This window comes from Streptopelia decaocto (genome assembly GCF_964273445.1).
Source record: "Streptopelia decaocto genome assembly, chromosome: 14".
In the NCBI taxonomy this organism is placed as follows: Eukaryota; Metazoa; Chordata; class Aves; order Columbiformes; family Columbidae; genus Streptopelia; species Streptopelia decaocto.
Genome location: NC_138669.1, coordinates 10,474,206 through 10,494,331, shown reverse-complemented (window position 1 = coordinate 10,494,331; position 20,126 = coordinate 10,474,206). Strand labels below are relative to the sequence as shown.

The window sequence follows — 20,126 nt, the reverse complement described above, 5'->3', positions numbered from 1 at the left end:
ACAGGACGGGAGGCTCGGCACAGCTTCGCTTTGGGGGGGATTTTTTGGTTTTATAAAAAATAACAATATTAATCATAATATGAACCAGAAACCACTAAAGGGGAGAATTTCCAAGCTCGCTCAGCACAGAGCGCAGCCCACAGCAGACCCACTGGCGAGGGGCTGCTGCAGCAGCTTCCCCGGGACTCGTCCTCGGCAGCTGAAGCCACGGGTGCATCGCACACGGATGGAGATTCACAGCGAGCAGATTCAGCAGGACGACTGTAGGGACTCGGGCTTGGAAATGTTAGTCTCAACACTCAGCGGTTAGACGTCTTTTGGGAATTCATCCAAATGGCACTGCTTCCTTCCCACTTGCCCTGCAGGTAAATCTCGCATGTGGCTTACACAATCTGTTGACTTAAATAAAGCAAGGGCAGAAGAAGAAAGCTGTTCAGACATCAGGAGAGGCTCATCAGTCCTTTGGGCAAAAGTCTGGGTCACTTCCCGCTCCGCAGCGTGCTGTGTGCGTCAGCCAGGGGCCCATCTCCCTCCGGGAGAGCCCATGCCGGGAGAGTGCAGCATAGTGGTCACAGCGTTCAAATTGCCAGCAGAAGAACAGCAATGATACGTTGCCAAACTCTTCCATATTTTTGGACAATGCTGATGCTTAAATTCAATTTACAGAAATCTGAGTCCACCACCTCTGTGCTCCAGTCGAGTCCTTTAGAAATCAAACGTAACCGAGCAGTGACCACACGGGTCTCCCAGGGCTCGGGGAGATGGAGCCATAGCCGCTTCCAAACCTCAGGGTGCTGGTCCACCTGTGCCTCCAGTTCACCTCTGCAGTAACACTCATCCATCCTGCAGACCCGGGACGTTTCTAAATCACCTTGAGATCACCAGGTGCTCTGCAAGTGCAAGATGTTGTTGGATGGTCTTCTCTCAGGTGCAAACGAACGCCAGCTGCAGCGGGCTGGGACGAGCCTGCAGCTCCCGCACCCACCTGCGCCAGGAGCGCTTCCTGGCCCCGCGATTTTCCCCCGCTAGTCCCAAACTGCCCCCTTCCCACATTCAACTCGGGCACCCAAGTGCCAGCCCTGGGGCCCAACAGGGGCCAACGCCTCCCCCCCCAAAGCAAAAGGCTGACATGTGAACAAAGAAATTCAGACACAGCTGCAGCCAGGGCTGCTTTTGTTAGCAGAGTTACAAAGAGGAAAAATTATTCTCTCAATTAGTGAAACGGGACAGAGGTAAAGGAAGGCTACCTCATGAGACGCAGGTCGACATCTCCCTGAGATGTTAAAGCACTGAAGATGCATTTGGAAGGAAAACTGACTCACTGCCTCTACTGAGATGTTACACAGCAATTCTGCCCCATGTGCAAGTGAGAAACGCTATCGCTGATCATAAAAAGCAAGTTAACCAAGTATTAGGTCAAATTCCGCATGTAAAGCATATAATGACTGAGGTCTGCAACAGCAAAGAGACAGACTTTGCTACTACAAATACTTATAGTGCAAGTTAAGATTTAAATCTCAAGGAAGATAGAAGAGACTACCATAGCAGTTATGATGGCGAGCTCCTTCTGAGGAAAGCTAGACACTCAATCCATCTCTCATATCAGACCTATGCTAACATTTACATAGGACCTACTGTCGTGATCTTTAGCAATGAGCAGATGTGGTTTTGAGTAATGGTTAGTGTTACTTAACCGGTTATATTCACTAATGTAATTGACACCTATTCCATCATCCTTAATACACCCACTTCTTTCTCCGATACCATAAATAGATTAGAAAAGTTTCACAGATGGCCATGACCCCATTTGTTTGTGCACTTAGCCATGTATGAATCACTCTTGGCTTGTAGCAGCACTCTGGAATTACTGAAAGATAACTAGTCGGCACAGACACCAATAAATGAATCATGCTTTCCACAAGACCAAACCTTTGAGCTTTTACAGACTCCAATTACAAAGTAAGAAGAAAAGAACAAAGAAATTACTCAGTCTATTTGCACAAAGTCATGCAGAGTTGATTCATAGTTTTACAGAATTATTACTAACAATCATTTGTAGGGGGTTAGAGTAACAAACCAGCTACTTAACATATTGGACAGAATGAAGAGATGGAAAAAAATCCCCAAACTATGTCCTGCATATATTCTTGAAAAGCAGTACTGACTTTTGTGCAAGTACGTCTCTTTATTCTTGGTATGCTCCGCACCTGGAAGTTAATCAGCTTTCCTTCTCCAAGGCTAACTTGTGCTTTGCTGGGTTGCTTAGCCCAAGTCTGCAAATGCGGGAGATCCTGTTGCACCTGCTGAAGCGCAGACACCTCGGGCCAGCAGAGCATCGCGGGCACGACTCCTCCGCACCGCGGGCACGGGGCTCACCCGCGGATCAGAGCGCAGCCACATGCAAACGCACCTGCCTTTCTCAATGTGCATTTTGGAATGTACACTGCAAGTGAAAAATTAGCCAGCCTGAGGCATTTTATTAAAGATATGTGCGAGACCAAATACGCCAAGCATAAATGTGTGAACCATTCGAAAGCACTGTGGACATCCACCAACAGTGACAATGTGTGAGGCCAGTTTCGGAAGACGTGCACGGTATCTTTATGTAACACCACAGCGTGTGACAACACAAACGAGATAAACCCTCTTCTAGATGGAGCATTAAGCCTCATCTTGTATCAATGAGAAACTGGAAGTCTGACTACCTGGAGAAAGAAGGGGACACTGTGTGGATTACACCCTTAGCAATGCTGCCTTGCTGAATGCGGTGAAAAAGTAGTGTTAAGTTAAAAAAAATAAAGGTGATGGTGGATGTGGTGCCAACCTGAGCCTGCAATATGCACCAGGGCACTGGTTGTAGCATCTCTGAGCATGATGGCTGGATTTACAAGTCCTAGTGCCAGCATCCCGCACCAGGGAGATATACAGAATAATAAGGATAACCTCCAACCGCATGAAGTCACTGACAGTTTAAGTTAAATGCATACACAATGCTCTTTGTCTAAGGCCTTCCAGTGATGCTACCCTTTACATGTAACCGAAGACCCAACTTCATGGGCTAGTTTAGCTTGCAAATGAAATGTGTGCACCAGCTGAACTTGGTCCACAAGCAGAGGGCTGCCAGCCTGGTACAGAAGAGGCCAAAAACAGCACCAGAAGAGCTGCCACGCAGCTCTAAATCAACTTGGAAAAACTTATTTGTCCTCACCCTTAAGGCTGCTGATTTCCCAGGAGAGGTATAAACCCTACCCCAAACTGGCTACAAAAAGGAAAGATGCTATGCAAGATTTAAATGAAAACCTTGGTAAGCATTCCCAGTTCCTACCCTCTCTCCTACTCTAACCATACTACTCTTGTGTAAGAATACACAGGTGACAACAACCTCCTTCCTCCAACAAGAGTTTATCCGAGGATGTGCTGCAGACAGAAGGAGAATGAAAAGGTTCCCAAGAGCAACACTACAGCAGCACCGGGTTGTGTTTAGAAAGCTTGAGTCACCGGAATCAAGGTCTTCAGGTGCAACATAAGACTAAAAGGATGCATGTGCTAAACATGTTCTTTAGAAGGAAAAAAAAAAAAGCTAAATCAGGAACCTGCAATATTAGGTACATGCTTAGATAAATGCTGTACAACATACCACAGCAAAAATGCTAATGCAAGTTTAGGTTTCACACTGGAGATATTTCAAAAGATCTGCAAAGCTTTCATAGTATTTAACATCTCTACTAATTTCCTTTTTGGTGTAATCATAAATTTATTGTAGTAGCCAAAAAATCTGGGATGAACTACAAGTTCTAGCTGGCTCTGAAGCCAACAAGAATACTGTGTGCTGTTACTATTTTCTCTCAAAACATACCTCTGCAAGACTGACTTAAAATGAGAAAAGAAATTGTGAAACTGCCATTACAAAGAAGCATTTAAAATGCAGATCAAAGTGCTGCCTTAGAAGCTGTATTCCTTGCCAAATCATCAAAGCTCTCTTTACTCTCCGTAGCTCCCCAAATCCTCTGATTTGGATGATAAACTCCTGCAGCCGAAATTTATCTGCTTTAAAAAAAAAAAAAAAAGGTAAAAAATCCCAAACCTCACAACTCCTTTCTCTGGTTACCAACTACTTCATCAACCAGTTAAATTCTAACTACTTTCTTATATTACTAACTCCATTGATGTCCACCGTGTGTATGTGCCGTACGCACACTCAGCCAGCACCCCGGCACTTTGAGGGTGCCCAGGTGTGTGTCCTCACCCCGCCAGCGCCGCGGCAGCTCGGGCAGCTCACCCCTGCGCTCCATCACCCCTGCGCTCGCATGGCTCCCCACGGAGCCCCCAGACCCGCCGCAGCGAGGAAGCAGCAACGCAGCCCCCACGCCCTCAGCCCTGCAGGACGGAGGCGATGGGTCAGACCTGCTCCCGCGGGGTCTCAGGCTGAAAATCCTCCCTCTTCCTCTCCGGGGCCGCGCTACTCGCAGCCAGAGCAGGTCTCTGATGTGTTTTCTCACCGAGTGACCTACCCAAAATAATTATAAAATAATCACCCAGCAATTTAGCCACACAGACAGGAAAAGTGCTGCACAAAACATCCCCGCCGACATTAATGATTCCTTTGCTTTATGGACATCTGGGAGTGTGCTCATGGTGTGAACCAAGTTTCCACTTAATTGCAGTAAAGTGGCCCTTGTACCTCCCTCCTCACAAGCTCTCCAGACACGTTTTATGACTGCAATGGAACATGCCAACAACAGACACACCACGTATGGGAGAACTTGAGGGATCTGATAAGACAAACCGCACATCACGCATGGGATCTCCTTGCAGGAAGGAAGCTGGTAGTCAGTCTTTACATGCAACACCATTGCAAATAAATGACCGTTTTTAGCTAATTAGGGTTACCAAATTCTGACAGTTGCTATTACCCAAAAGAGGACCAACAGAAATGACTGTACATTGAGTTACTCAGGAAAGGAGTTGGATTGTAATTACTGTCTATTAGTGACACCATGTATTTTGGTACTTCCCTTGGAAAGGCTTCCTCACGTCTATCCATTTATAAGGCAGGTTTACAAATTCGTTCTAAAACTGGATTTAACTAGCCACCAACTTTCAGCCTGGGAAATCTAAAATCATTAGTATATTTGGTGAACGACAGCAAATGAAAATAAGTGAGAACATACATTTGTGGGTACTCTTTATCTGCAAAGCAAGCAGCAGCAGTTCAGCTGATTCAATACCCTGAAAATGTAGAGGTGATCCCAGATCCTGCCGTGGGAATTCCCGGCTTTAAGGAAAGTCCTCTCACAACCAGGATCTGAAAACATACTACTAAATAAAACGAAGGCATCCAAAGGCTCGTTCAGGGGGTAGGGATGGCACGAGGTCACAGGGCTTACTGTGTCACACGTCCTGCTCTGAATACACCCTGACTGAAAAGTAAGAATGAGCCATGCGAAGTCTTCACTCTGCATTACATGGGATCACCTCCAATTACACGGGATGACTTCTGGTGCCGTGTGTCCCACTGCGCAGCACAACGCAGTTCGGGTGCTCAGCCAGAGGAAAAAAGAGTTTGGCTATTTTCCTCCTCTGCGTCTTTTCACTCTCCCATTCAACACTGATTATAAAATACTAAGATTAAAAATCACTACCTAAGGGCAGAAAATAAGCTGTAATTTTAAGACCCCTGTGCTCTCCAGGCTCAGGGAATTAGGACTTTCCCTGCTGCCCTTGGTACGAGAGGTGAGACCCGCAGAGCTGGGACCGCAGACCATCAGCATCCCTGGGGATGGCCAAGGGCCCCCACACACAGTCCTTGCGCCACTGTAAGCAAAAGCCATCCGTGCTCCACTCCTCCTGGGTCACACCTTGGGACGCTGATCTTGGCAAAAAGCCGCGCTTGTCACGGAGACACGGGCACAGCCAGACACCGTGACCTATTCAGCTTGGCTAAAGTCAAACTGAGGTGCCACAAACTGAGCATATTCTGTGCAAACTCTCTAGCTTGTTACAATACTGGTAGCAGCCCTGGCGTCCCTCTGTGTCCCTGTCTCCTGGAGGAAAATTTGGAGGGGGAATAAAGAAGTACATGGTTATTATCGTCTTTGCCCTGGAAGAAGCCGTAACTGCTGTTGACAGAGTGTCAGGAAAGAAACGTACTTGCCAAAAGAGCAGTCTGAAGTGATCCCTGGTTGAGCCATCTGCATTTGGTTTGTTATTAAACCAAAGAATGTGAAAACCTAGAAGTCCTCGCTTGGACAGAAACCCGCTCTCACGGTTCGCTCACCCCAGCCGGGCACGCAGTCTGAAACCAGCATCCGAGCGCTGCTGCCAGCCGAGGAGAACGGCCCCGTCTCCCCAGGGAGAAGCAACGACACCCCTTAAACTCCCCAACACTTCGCCTCAGGTCACTGCACCAGCAAAGCCTCTGCCGACAGCCGCCCAGCCCAGGGAGACACCTGCCCTCACACCCCGCGGCTGAAGTCATCCTCTCACAGGGATGCCCGCGGAGGCACGATCCCCATCCCCGGCACCCAAACCCTTTGGGAGAAGCCCCCGTGGGGTGTGACCCAGCCCTGGTGCAGGTGTGAGACCCCCCCACCACGGGGCCACGGCGCGGGCAGGAGCGGGCAGGAGTTGGCCAGAGCGGGCGGTTGGCGCTGGCCCAGCCGGCGGTGGGAGCCGAGCTGCCCCGGGCAAGCGAGCAGGGAGGCAGGCACACCACCCCGCTCCGCTCCCTGCGCCAAATAATTAGTTATTTACAGACTCTTCCGCCACGACAACCACCCCTGACCTCTTTCACCCAGCCGGAGCGATTAGAGACCGCTGCCACAGACGTCTGGCTGCTTAACGCCGCCCGGCACGCTGGCACTGCGGCCCCGCGGCGGGCGAGACTCCGCGCCCCCGCCCCCAAAAAGCCCTTTTCTAATCCTAATCTGGGAGCGCCACACACAGAAACCAGCTGCTTCCTCCACCGCAGCGCCGCAGCCTGCCATAAGGAATAAAGCCTGCAAAGAAATATTTTTGGGGATCGGTTGTACAGTTAACCTAATTAGAGGGTGAAATTAAAAGAGTTTACAGCTATGCCACTTTCCCGAAGCATTCCTGCATGGTAACTTTTGGCGAGAAAATTAAATAGCATCTGGTGGTAGCTGCTCTGAGGTTCACTCAAAGTCGTATTAGAAAGATAAATGAAATCAAGTGATTGGAGAGAGGAAAAAGCTGTATAATGAATTTATCTCAGGGAGACTCAACTCTGTCCTTTCCACTGAACCCAGGTGGAGGAAACGATCAGGTAACAACCCTGCAGTGCAACCAAAGCCCTCCCATAGCACAGAGGTGAGCTAACGCCGCCGGCATCGGCAGGAAATAAATAAATAACATTGGCAATAAAGAAACCTATCTGAAAATGAAATGAGGAAGGGCAGCATTAAGAGAACTCGATCCAAGGCTCCCAGGAGCTAATGCGAACTGAGTTCCTGAGTGTCAGGACCCTGGAGCTGAGCGGCTGACACAGGGACAAGGGCAGGGGACAAGCTGGGGAAGGTCCCCGGGAGCCGTGTGGCATCAGGCACGGGGCTCCCACAACAGCCGGTTGAATTCGGGCAAGGTGCCCTCCGTGTACTTCACTGTCCCCAGCCTCTCACCCTCCCCCACCCATAACCGGCACCTGCCTCCTACCAAGCCACTCACACACTGAAAAAATGGGGGAAAAAATATAAAATATGCTATTTCTAAGAAGTCAAGGAATTAAATGCCTGAGTTGCTCCAACGAAACCTCATGCCAAGAGTTAGACTGGAAGAGAAGCTTTTTCTTCAAAAGACATTACACATTTTAATTCACAACTTTTATCATAACCATGAGCCTTGATCAGACACAAAGTAAAGTCTCTCATCCTTGTAATTCTGTAGGACTCAGTTTATGTTCTCTAACAGGCTGACACAGAAAAGAACTGTATCTTCATTATTTATACACTGCTATTGGTATGCACATCTAGCCTGGCCTGTTAAAGTCAGGAAAGAATAATGGTCTATTCAGTACCGGTAGTGTTAATAAAATCAGGCAAATCCAGCTTAGTTTTGTCTGAACACGAATGAGATTAAATCAAGATTAAATGTGCATGCAGTACAAAGGGTATGGTTTATGGCAAAATTCAGAATGAACACATTTTAGTACCCAGTATACAAATGCCTACAGACCTTCTCCAGGACTCAGACACCTGAATTAAACAACGATGAAACTGGAGAAGGCAAAGGCAGATGACACTGGACAAAAGCCATCCAAAATACCAAGGGACAGATGCTGGCTCTAAAATACTGCTCTGCAACCCCGCTGGAGGTAACGGGGCAAACCCTGTGCTAGCAGAAACAGGCACAGCTCTGCTGACTTTCCCCTACACGCACCGAGCGGGAGTCTGCCCCATCGCAGTGCCAGGAATATATGCAAAATTAAGACTCTTTCCCAAGTTTTCCTTCTGAGCCATTTTGCATTACTTTGTGTAGGTTTAGATTTCACAGCAGAGAACAAGGTGTCAAGCAGGGTGCAATCCTGACAAGCTGCCCAGCCTGGGATGCCTTGAAAAGCCTTCACAGGAAAGACCACTCGCTTTAAATTGCCAGAGAAAACAACTCATTTTTCTTTCCTCAGCAAAAATATCCTTTCTTTCTCACCTCCATGTACTTCATTTCCAAGACAGACCGAGAAAACAGAAAAGTAGTGGGTATTTAGGTCAGGCACTGTACTCACTGCTACTCTGCAAGAGTTGAAAAATATTAATAAAAAAAAAAAGGCAAATAGCCCTTCACGACAAAAATGCCCCAGGGGCTGGAGGCAGGGGGGACAGGTTCCCAAATATAAGCCTTACTCGGCTCTCTGAACCGCAGTGTTCCCGCCACCCCCAGTACCGGGAGGAAGGTGATTTACACCGGGGTTGGTGAAAACCCCCGAGTGGAGGCTCAGGAGCCGGGGCCCCCCAGCATCAGGGGAGGGAAACGCGTGGGGCAGACACCGGGGCTGGACCAGCCGGAGCACCGGCGGGGGAAGGGGCGAGCTGCGGGAAGGGATGGAGCCGAGACGGGGAAGAGCCGGGATTTCCCAGCCCGATGCTGGGAGGGCGAGCGGGGTGAGGAGAACGCGGGAGCGGCCGCGCTCCGCGGGCAGCCCCGGGGAGGCTGCGCCCGGGCCGCCCCGCCAGCCCGTCCCGCCGGGACCCGCCCGCCCCCGGTGCCGCTCACTGTCACGCCGTGTCACACTCGCCCCGGACACCTCAACAGCAACAGATGAGAGATCAGAGAGCAAACGGAGGGGCAAAACAACCAAAATAAATAAAATCAGTGAGAAAGCGCAGCGCAGGGTCCCGGAGATGCCGGGAGCCCCCGCGGAAACTTCCCTGCCCGCGGCGGAGGTGCCGGAGCCGCCGCGCACACCCGCACCCTCGCACCCACCCGCACTCACAGCCGGGGAAGCCCGGGCCGCCCCCACGGCAGCAGCAGGACAAGTACTTACTGATCTCCATGCTCTGGAACAAAGACCTTTTGCAGTTGCATGTGCAGGACACATTGGGCTGAAGAGCTACGGCCGTGCTGTTCAGACCCATGAAGTTATACATTTAAAAAAAAAAAAAAAGAAAAGAAAAAAAAAAAAAAAAGAAAGCGACGGCGACACAAAGAACTTCACGGCCGCCGAGCGCTCTCCGGGCAGCACCACATAAAGCCGGGGCTCCTCCTCGGCGCGGGGGGGCAGGCGGGGGGAGGGAAATGCAGCTGCGATCAAAAATTGGAAATAAAAAACCCAGCCCGGCGCAGCGCCCCCCGCAGCGGCTCCGCTCGGCTCGGCGGCTGCTCCGCGCCCCCTCCGGCCCGGGGGAAGCGGCTGTGCTGGGCCCGGCCGCGGCAGCCCCGCACTTTTGTGGGGCGCGGCGGAGCGCGGTGCGGTGCGCTGGGAGCGCGGCGCGGTGGGAGCGCGGTGCGGTGCGGTGCGGTGGGAGCGCGGCCCGCCCGCTCCCGCTCCGCTCCCGCCCCCCGCGCTCATTCACGGCCACGGGGACGCGGCCGCGCGCCGCCGCCAGCCGCGGGCGGGCCCGTGACGTCAGCGCCAGACGGGGACTGCCCTTTCCTCGCGCCGCCGCCGCCGCCGCGGTGGGGGGGCGGGGGGGGCTGGAGGGCGCTCGGCGGGCGCGCGACCCGGGCCGGTGTCCCCGGGGGGTGTCGGGACGATCGCAGCCCCTTTGTCCGGGGAGTGGGGGGGGAGCGGAGCCGGCGCTCGGCGGGCCCCGGTCACCCCGGCGGGCCCCGGTCACCCCGGCGGCAGCTCGCCGGGAAGCGCTGGGGGGGTCTCGCCCGCCCCAGTCGCGCTCACATTGAGTTTTTCATTGATGGTTGTGCTGCTGTGTGCGTGGGCTCGCAGCGCCCGTCCTGCTGGGACCTCCCGGTCGCTTTGCAAATCGGCCCCAAAACCGTCTGGATTCAGCCATTCCCCCCAAAAAAACACATGCAGGCCGAGGTCAGGCCCACGCCGCCCACCCAAGCACAGCCCTGAGACCCCCTTGGTCCCAATCACAGCACAGCCCCAGGTAGCAGCACAGGAGCTACAAAGCCTTTGGCTTTCTGTGCACAGACAGTTCCCCAATGCAGCATTTCAAAACAAAAAATGGGGAGGATCGGAAGAGAAATGTGGGGGAAATCCTGTAAGATATTTGTCCATGGCTGACCTCTGCAAATTGTTTGCTCCAGTGCTACTGCAAACAACGATGCTGCTTCTGCAAAGCTGAAAAATTATTTCAGACAAATTCCCATCTTTGTTTCAAACCGCCCGCTTTAAAATGGAGCGACCTCATTCACTTTTTAGACAGGTAAAAGAAAAAACCATCATTCCTGAGTGCTCAGTGTGCCAGGTTTGGCAGATTGTTCTTTTTCTTTCCTGGGAAATAAACCTGTGAAAACAGAGGTTTTATAATGAAAATGCTGAAACAAGCTTAACTATAGTGGTGCGAAGCAGCTGTTATAATACTTGGTGAATCCTGTTACTGGGAGATAAAGACAGCTTCAGTTATCTTATAAGAAACCATATTTTCTCATAATAGCTCGGATCTAGGATTTGGAAGTATCTGAGGAGTCCCCAGCTGGACCTGTGCTGCCTGGAAGGTGGCACTGAGCAGGGGACAGGGACAAACGCCACGCGAGACCCCAGATCTTACACAGAGCTGTAGAAATGGCACCGGACAGATGGTGTCGAGGGTCGGGTCAGACACGGTGGCACTCACTGGCAAGGTTTAACCTTTACCCCCCCAAAAAAAGAATTTCTTTCTACATGATTATTTACAAACTAACATTAAATATGTGCCCCTATCCAGTCCTGTGAAAGCACCTGAAGAGAAGGAATAAGGAATTGCCAGGTTGTTTAATCTTTTACTCTTTGCCACTCAACAGATGGTAACTCCCAACAATTACTAATCCAAAGGAAACACGGAAGAGGATCTTGTGGCTCGGACAGAAACGAGCTTGGAGAAGTTTGTGCTTCCCAGAGCTGAGCAGACACAAATTATTGTACCAGTGCTGTTCCCCCCACACACACCAGAGATGTGGGTTAGTGTGCAGGGCCGGGAGAGGAGGGACAATTACCTGAAGACAAGCTCTGCTAGAACTGGAAATAAAGCGTTTCCAACCCTGTTTTTATGTTTTGTTCCCACTCTTGGTTTCCTCATCAGTAACACGGGTAATTCCTACCTGCCTGTCGGTTGAATCCTTCAGGTTGGTCCTGGAGTTTCAGTTTCCTTTGTGCCAGGCAAGTTTCTAGAAATGAAATGAGAAGCATTCATAAAAACGTGAAGCAACATCACCCCTGTGATGGGAATGTGGGCCTTGAGCTTTCAAGCCCCAGAAAGGCCAGAAAGTTACAGCGAGGCACACGTACGGTCAAAAATGAACACAAATGCCAGTTCAGATAGCTTTAGCAATCAACCCACTTTTATTATGTAGCCGGAAATATATATATATTTTTTTATTTTAAAACACTTGGCAGCTGAATATTAGAGACCCTTTTCCAATGGGCCTCACTTCACTGGGCAGAAAAGGCGCCTGTAAGCTAAACTCAGCCCACAAGCTTGCAACTAACAGTTCTTTGCACTTAAAATATGTCGCAGCTCCATAAATCAGTCAAGGTGAACAGTGCACACGTCCGTGTATTGCGGGGGATACCTGCCAACACCAGCCCTCCCAGTTCATCAGCTGTGGGGATGCAGCAATAGTTCATGTTTTATTCAGAAGTCTTGTATTTTAAGACACAGGCATTCTACATCCTTCTTAAGCAACTAAGTGTAACTTTAAGTAATATATTATTCTCCTGTGGCAGGTCAGTTCCTTCACTGGTGGGTCCCAGAGTCCTTCTCTGCTGCAGCAAGCACGTATTTCACAGGCAGGACGTGCTGGGGCTGGGGGCTGTGGCAGAAGGAGCCTTGCTGGAGGTATCTCATGTACCCTGACCAGAACAGTCCAATGTGCTGGTGGCGGAGCAACCACCGGCTGCAAGGACCTGGTGCCCATGTTGCAACGGAGCTGTGGAAGAGCCAGCTCTGGCGGGGAGGATCAGCCAGCTTGTTCTAGGGGCTTGTTCTAGGGGCAGCTCTTGCAAGTTTGCAAAGCTTTGGTGGATAAAGGCTCCAGTTTCAGACGCAGGCTGCTGCAAGCTCACACCTCGTCCTAACCATCCTTAAAAGAAAAAAAATAACTGTATGCAAGTCGATGCTGGTTTAAAAACGCACTGTTTACTGCCATCTCAATTTCATCTGAACAACTCATGTGGCTTTAAGAACAATCAGCATTTTTCCACCATGATTTAAGAACAAATAATTAAAGTCATCCCGGATGGGCTTGTAAAAGTTAGAAGTACATCAGCTAACCTTAAATGCTTCACCCTGTTCTTCGTAATAATGCTATCCACCCTCCAGCCCGCTGCCATTTGTCAGTGCTGCTTCTGTTGGCTGGTGGGACGCTTTCAGAATACACTTGTGTTGGTTTTGGCTTCTGTATTCCGTCACTGATCAGCTTTTTTCATTTTATTGTTATATTTTGCCTGGAGACCCCTCTGACGGCCCCAGGAGGAGTCTGGCACTATCTCCCTTTGTTTCCTGGTTTTGCCACAAAATTTCAGGGTGAGCTGGGGCTGCTCACTGGGCCTCAGGCTCTTCATCCATGGAAAAGGACACACAGGACCTTTACAATATCTGAGGTGCCTGGACAAACTGAACTACATGAACCATCAGTCTGGTTTTGGACTATAACTTCACTCATAGCCAGACCAGAAGTCAGGCATTTGCCCGTGCGGTCACGTTTAAATCTTTGCTTTTATTCCTCACTGCAACGCCACAGCATTAGTTAAAGCATCAGTTAAAGATTTGAGTGACTCCACGTAATCAGTATCATGCAACACTAAGGGTAAATTCATAAAATGTAATTGGAAAGAGAGGTCCGTGTGAGAAATAAGTAACGCTAAGAGTCAAATGATTTTCTTCCAAAAGCAGTTGAGGCTACCTAAGGAAGAACAAAACAAAAAACTCCACAACTCCCTAAAGGTTTGTTAACTAAACAGTTGTCCATTAAAGAGACCAAATATTTCACAGCATTAGTCTTTGGATTAATGTTAAATCGATATGCACTAACGCAATAGGGAAATAGTTACCATGGTGAATAATTCTATATTTATTTTCAAGCAAGCCTTATTTCTAACAATTCCAGACATGGTTTCCACTTTCTGGTGACTAACCTCTTAGGCTGTTTTTTTTTTAACTGTTTGGTACCAGAAACTCCATTTTCTCCCTGACCATTTGAACAAGGTCTGTGCCACGACAGAGGAGAACATTGCCAGCAGGGATGCTGGTTTTAGCGAAGGGCTCGTTTGCCTTTGAAAGTTAGTACAGCTCCCTCTCAGGTATGATTTAACTTCTATGAGATGCTGTGAATTAAGTTTTCCATAGACAAACTCCAATCCTCATTTAGAACTGCAGAAGCACTTTCCTTCTGAGATTTCATCCCCTTTGCCAAGTGTTAATAATAACCTACCTCAAACAATATTCACCTAAAAGGCTCCGAAATCCCCTCCTCAGCCCACCCACTCCCTGGGGACTGGGACCTGGGGCAGGAGCTGCTGCCTCCCAAGTGGTTTTATTTCCATCTCTGCACAGCGCTGGGTTGGGTCCATTTAGGAGGTTTTGTTCCCAACCAGGAAGGCTAAAAAGTCAGTGAGTATTTGTTTGTAATGAAAATTTTTAATGAAGCCACCAGAATGTTATTCCAACCCATTCTGCCTCTTCTGGGGCCTGATATAACTCCAGCTGACATCACTGCAATGACTCCACCCTGCCTTCACATTTATGGGAGGCACTGGTAGGAAATATATCACTTCGCTAACAAAAAATAATCACCCTCTGAATTCACAGGTCCCCAGCTGAAAACATTTTCTTGTGCTAGGAAACCCAGGATGGCGAATGTAAAATAAAGCAGCGCTAAGGGAAGAGATTTAAATGCATAAACATGAAATAATCCCTGACTATTTGTGATTGAACAAGAGAGGTTTTGGAGAGAGGAATGGGGCTTTGGAAAGCAAACAAAGGTGGCCCTGAACTCCTGAGCAGACAGCTGACACACTGAAGACTTCAAGCTCATCCAAGGAAGACGAGTGACTTGGACACCAGCTCTGAGCCCCTCGCAGCGCCCGGATCCTTCCGTAGGGCCATTTGGAAGTGGAGCAGCTGCAAACAGGTCATAGATTGACTTCTCCCTATACGATGCCAATATAGACCCACATACGTGGTTAGATACAAACATACACATGAATGTACTCGTATTTGCCAAAACAATTGCTCTACGTTCAGTCGCTTTTGGTTCTTGCATAAAAGGTGCGATCAGAGAGGGCTCTGGTTTGCATTTTTCTGCCTTGACACAGGCGAACTGAGCTCTGGGGAGGCCGGGCAGCCCTGCCCTGTGGGGGACACACGGGGACGACTCCGATCAGACCCAACTGCTGCAATTGCTCCGCAGCCACCGCAGCCTGACACCCCAGGATCGCCCCATGGAGCCCCCCATGCCCGTGAGAGATCTTGAAATGGAGGCTCCCCCCGAAAACCCGCGGAATAGGGCGACCTAGAACACGCTCCTGGCAGCCTGCTCCCGCAGAACCGAAACCACCTCCCACGGGTACCCCACGTTCCGCGGGGCTCTGGCCCTTTAAATCCCCCCAGACGTCGCGGGGGCGGCTCCAGACGGCGCCCGGTGTCACGGACAGGCGTTGCCCCGCCCACTGCATGTAAATGACGCGCGGGGTCAGCCAGTCAGAAGTGGAGGACCCGGCCGCCGGGGGCAAGACAGCCAATCAGCGGAGGGAGGCGGGGCGCGCCCGACCATGTGGGCTCCAACTCCACGTGGGGCGGGGCCGTGACCGCGCGGTGACCCGGTGCCATGACAAAGGCGCAGCTCGCGCCTTCCCGCGGCGCCGCCTTAAAGGGCCAGTGCCGGTGGTGGCGCGCCCCGCACCCACACACAGAACCCGGGGCGCTCGGGTCCGCGGGCGGGTGACGGGGCTGTCACGGCCGCCAGGAGCTGCAGAGCTGGGGTGTTTGTCGCACCCGCACTGGGGGCAAGTCGAACGTTGTGTGTGCAGGGGGGCGTCACTGCACCCACCTGCACAGGGTGATAAATCCAGCTCGCAGGTCCATAGCACACAGTGGGCACCAGCATCTCCTGGGGACTCTGGAGCTGTGACTGTGCCCAGCAGCAGCAGGACGGCCAGGGCTCTGCCTGCACCCACCTTGGCCATGAACTCACATGTTCCCTTTTCAGGGGATCCTGTCGCGGCCCTCTCTGCGCACAGCCATCAGCTACCCTGCCCTTAAACTCTTTTCCTTCAGGCTTTAGCTATTTTACACCCTCAAAGCATCTCTCTGTGACACCCCGGAGAACACCGATGAGGAACGGCACCTGGGACGGACGGACAGCGACATCGGGGCTGCTGGTGTGAACCGCCCTGGGGCAGAAAACAAAAAGTCGTCGGAATTGGTGTGCGTGGTACAGGCTGAGCTTGAGCTGGAGCGGTCCCGGCTGCGGGTGGCGTTGAGCCAGGCGCAGCTGAAGGCCCCGCTGCCGCAGAGAGGCCCATTGTTCCCGCCGGGCGGCTGAACTTGCACTCCATTTGCTCAGCCCGCGCGGCTGCGGCGCAGTCGGTCCAGGGGCCATGTGGATTGCCTGAGCTGCACATTTGACATCGTCATTGCTACCTAATAAACCTGTTAACTGAGACGCTTCAACACCAAAGAGACAGAAAAACAAACAGGAGGACTAGGAAAGAGGGAGGATCCTGGAATACAAATGCTCCCATAAATGCCTTTTCCATAAGTCTATTTACTCAGCTGCTGAAATGATTTCAACTGAGTGATTAGTCTTACATGCTAAAACCAAGCCATCCATTCTTTTCTCTGATAGTCCAAAATCCTACATCTGGTACTTTATCTGCAGTCTTTTTCCCCCCTTTTGTTTGAGAGAGAGTTTCTGCAGTATTTGATCCCCAGATGCACGATATCATCATCACAGTTTGGGCTCAGAGGTGAATCACAGATATTAAAATCAGTTGTTTCAATCCCACTCGACTGCAGAGAGTTGAATCCTCCCTCACAAGGCTTTATTTTCTAACAGGAAAGAGACAAAATTGACAATTTGAGAGCCCAATTTTCAAAGAGAAGTAAAAGAAAATGCTTTAACTTCAGATGAGAACAACCTTAAAATGTACATTTGACCTCCTGTGGCGCCTTGGGGTGCTGTGGCCCCAAACCCAGTGTGCTGTCTCTGGGGTCGAGGCTCTTGGGGGATACCCTGTTTACAAAGACACATGCCAGGAAAAACAGAGGCATCGTTGACTTTGTGTGAGGCCAGATCATGAGCAGCAGCTACAGCAACTCTCTGAACTTGAAGCTGGCTAGAGAGCGTAGTACTTTGTATATCCAGGTGTCAGAGTCATGTACAGTGAAATAGCTGAACATGGGATGTGTATACAACATCGGCTACTGCTCCATTACCAATAATCTGTAGTTTTATTGGAACATTTTAAAAGCCAAATTTTTATACTTCTTTCTCAAATCACATGAAGTCTTGCCTGAGCTTGGTACCACTTGGCACAAGGAGAATTTACAGGCACATCTAATTAAATAGTATGAATTAGGGGTATCAAATTGTTGAAGGTTTTTTTTGGTTGTTGTTATTGCAGTCGTAGATTCTTAATGACTCTGATAATCTGTGAAATTATTAATTCTAAGGCTAAAGAGAAAACACAAAAAAGACACCTTTTTGGGACTCCAGGGGCCATGGGTGAATCTGATTTTCCTAATGAAATGAGTTATAATATCAGTTAAAACCTAAAGGCTTCACTTTCACAAATCTTTTATGCTAGATTTTATACAGCTAATACATCGCCAATGTTTCCAAGGAAACCAATATGCCCTGTTCTTACTGAACCAAATCTCACTATTAAAACAATTAAAAACTTAATCTGGGTTCCCTTCCTTCCTCCCTTTCTCTCCTTTTGGTATTATCATATGCATTTTAATTAAAAACATGATTGTTATAATTTTTTTAGACATATGTAGTCTTCACTGTAAATTACCTAAAGGAAGTTCACTCCAGAGCATAATAACTGGGAATCAAATATATTGCAAAACTGAGCAAAAACAAATTAACAGGAGTCTTGATGAATCAATTATAGCCGCTGCTCCTCTCTGAAGGCTCCTGGCCGTAGCTGATGAGAGGAGCTTAAAACTCCATCAGGCTGTGAAAAATGCAGGTTTAGGATTAGATGTCGTTCAGACAAATTGCTGAATCCCAGCAGACAGAGCACGGTGAGACGGTCCCGGCTGGCGGCAGATCCCGCTGGCCCAGGAGGAAAAGCCCTTTCTGAAGAGCACCGGCACTCGGCTGCTCGGAAGGAATTCTCCTCATTTTTTCCGCTGGGTGACCGAGCGCCGGGTTTTAAGGTCACGGTGGCTACCGAAGGCATCCGCTTCACCACCCCGCTTCCGCAAAGCCGTCACACAGCGTGCACGGCCCTGCGGTACAGACGCTTAACCGAGCCTGCCCCAAGGGCGGATGCCGCGGGATAGAGTTGCCTGAAAGCTGAACGCAGGCTCGGAGGGGTCTCCTGCCTCGGGCTCCCTTTCTCAGTGCCTTTTTAAATGTCTCATGAACCTCTTGCTCATACGTCTGCACCCAAAGGCCCAGCTATAGAAATTAATCAAATAAGAGGTCCCAACACCACCACCTCCACCCACACACTCTGCAACACGAGAGTGCCTGGAGAAAGAGGGGGCTTGAAAATCCACCACTACGAGCGGGTTTTGAAAATCTGATGGGGTTTTACAGCAGCTGTCAAAATGCCTCCCTCCAAAGCTAGGTGTCTTGCTGGCACAAACAAGACATGCAATGCCATTTTTCTGAGGCAGCTCCTTGTTCTGCCAGGTCTCTGTGTGTGATATCTTGGGGGTGCCGGCCTGAGCCAACAGTGCAAATCGGCACCGGAGGCACCTTCGGGGCCGGAGCCGGCAGCACTTGGGAAGCTCTGCCATGCTGCTCCAAGCCTCTCTTGGTTTGTTTGCATTGTTCTCAGGAATCAGAAAACAAATAGGAACCCCGGATGCCAGCGCCAAGGAGCTTAAAGCCTGGATGCAAACACACAGTTCAGGCTCTGTATCCAAAGTGTTTACTGGTTTGATCTGAAGAGGCACAAGAATCCAGCTGCGGGCTTTGGGGTCTGTCTGCTGAGGAGAGGGATCTGCAGGTCAAGAGGCTCATGAAAAGAGGAAAGCGGCTCCAAGCACGAGAAGCGAATGCCACCAGGAAGGCAGTAAATACAGCCGCGCTCTTTGTTTCACCCACATTGTGTTCCCAGCTCTGCCTGCCGCATATTGACTCGGCTTTTCTGTTCCCCTTGTGTGCGTGTGCGCGCGACTTCCACTCCCGTGACAAGAGGCTGAGCACGAAGGAAGGGAGCAGTCGGCACAGAGACGTTTCATGTGGATCCAAGAACTAAATCTGGCCCTGGCTTGTGCACTCCCCCGATTCCCCAGGGAGCGGGAGAGAAACGCAGCCAGAGCCGCTTCCTCCACCATTGTGTGAGCACTGGGACATCCTCTGCCCGCGCTGCTGCAGGGGATGGGGCGTCCGAGGAGCTTCCAGTTTGCTTGGTGCTTCTGCAGGGCTGGACAGAGGAACCAGAGCGTTGCCCAGGCTCTGTCCCCCCTCCCCGGGGTTCCCTGAGGCACTGGCTTGCCCAGAAGACTTAGGGAAATGAATCTTGCTCACTCCTTCACACCCATCTTCCAGGGAACTGCATGTTGCCGTGTGTTCTTTGCAAAAGCCATTTCCTGTGAAAAAATCCCAGCCTTGCTAACATCCCCCATGTAACGTGATACATTCCCATTCATACATACTTCCCACCACCCTGACACACCGCACTGTACAACCAGAGAGACAGAAAGCGTACAGCACGTCTGCACTCACAAATACCAAATCCTTCTGATGTGCAGGGGTGACTCGGGGTTATTTGGGTGGTTTCTTCCCCCCTTTTCCAGAAGAGTTTGGAAAATTACTTTCCACCATCTGCCCTGCCAGAGCTAGGAAATATTTGGAATACATTCCATTCTCCTAATGAACACGCAGCAGCAGGGGTGCCGCAAATAAGAGAGAGAAAATATTTCTAATGAACAACAAATGAACTAGAAATCACATCTACATCGCTCCAGCTTTTGTTGCCTATAGCTTTAGGGTGATTCATGGAGACAATAATCAATGAATGTGCTGTAGACCCAGGTCTAGCACGACATGCAGAAGTCTTGCTGTGACCCAAGCCATATTTGTTTTGGACACAAATACAGACTCTTGCTAGCTTCCTTTTAATTGAAAAAATGTAGGGGAATAATTTAAGTATGGTTCCTACAACTCTTGTTAATGATCTTCAAAACACGTTGAATTTATAGGATACTGTCAAACCCATATTAGTATTCATGACACAAATCGCATTGCTTCCAACTGGTATATAGAGCTGTACCATGCTCTTTTGTTAAAAAAAATAACGTGCTCAAACTGAAGAAGTTGGTGGTTCT

General features: G+C 50.0%; 1 protein-coding gene across 5 annotated transcripts in view; it reads right to left on the bottom strand.

Annotated features, from left to right (window-relative positions):
- The window catches only part of PMEPA1 (prostate transmembrane protein, androgen induced 1), a 46,726-nt gene extending 36,656 nt beyond the window's left edge, over positions 1-10,070 (bottom strand). Inside the window, exon 1 of one of the 5 annotated variants that reach the window (XM_082065089.1) lies at positions 9,497-10,070. In XM_082065089.1, coding sequence (XP_081921215.1) covers positions 9,497-9,599 — 103 coding nt within the window. In that variant the 5' untranslated portion in view covers positions 9,600-10,070. Of the gene's footprint in view, positions 1-5,858; positions 5,876-6,784; positions 6,804-9,496 lie in introns of those variants that run through there. The other 4 variants (XM_082065088.1, XM_082065090.1, XM_082065091.1 and 1 more) reach the window with 4 other exon arrangements.
- Between the last annotated feature and the right edge of the window lie 10,056 nt (positions 10,071-20,126).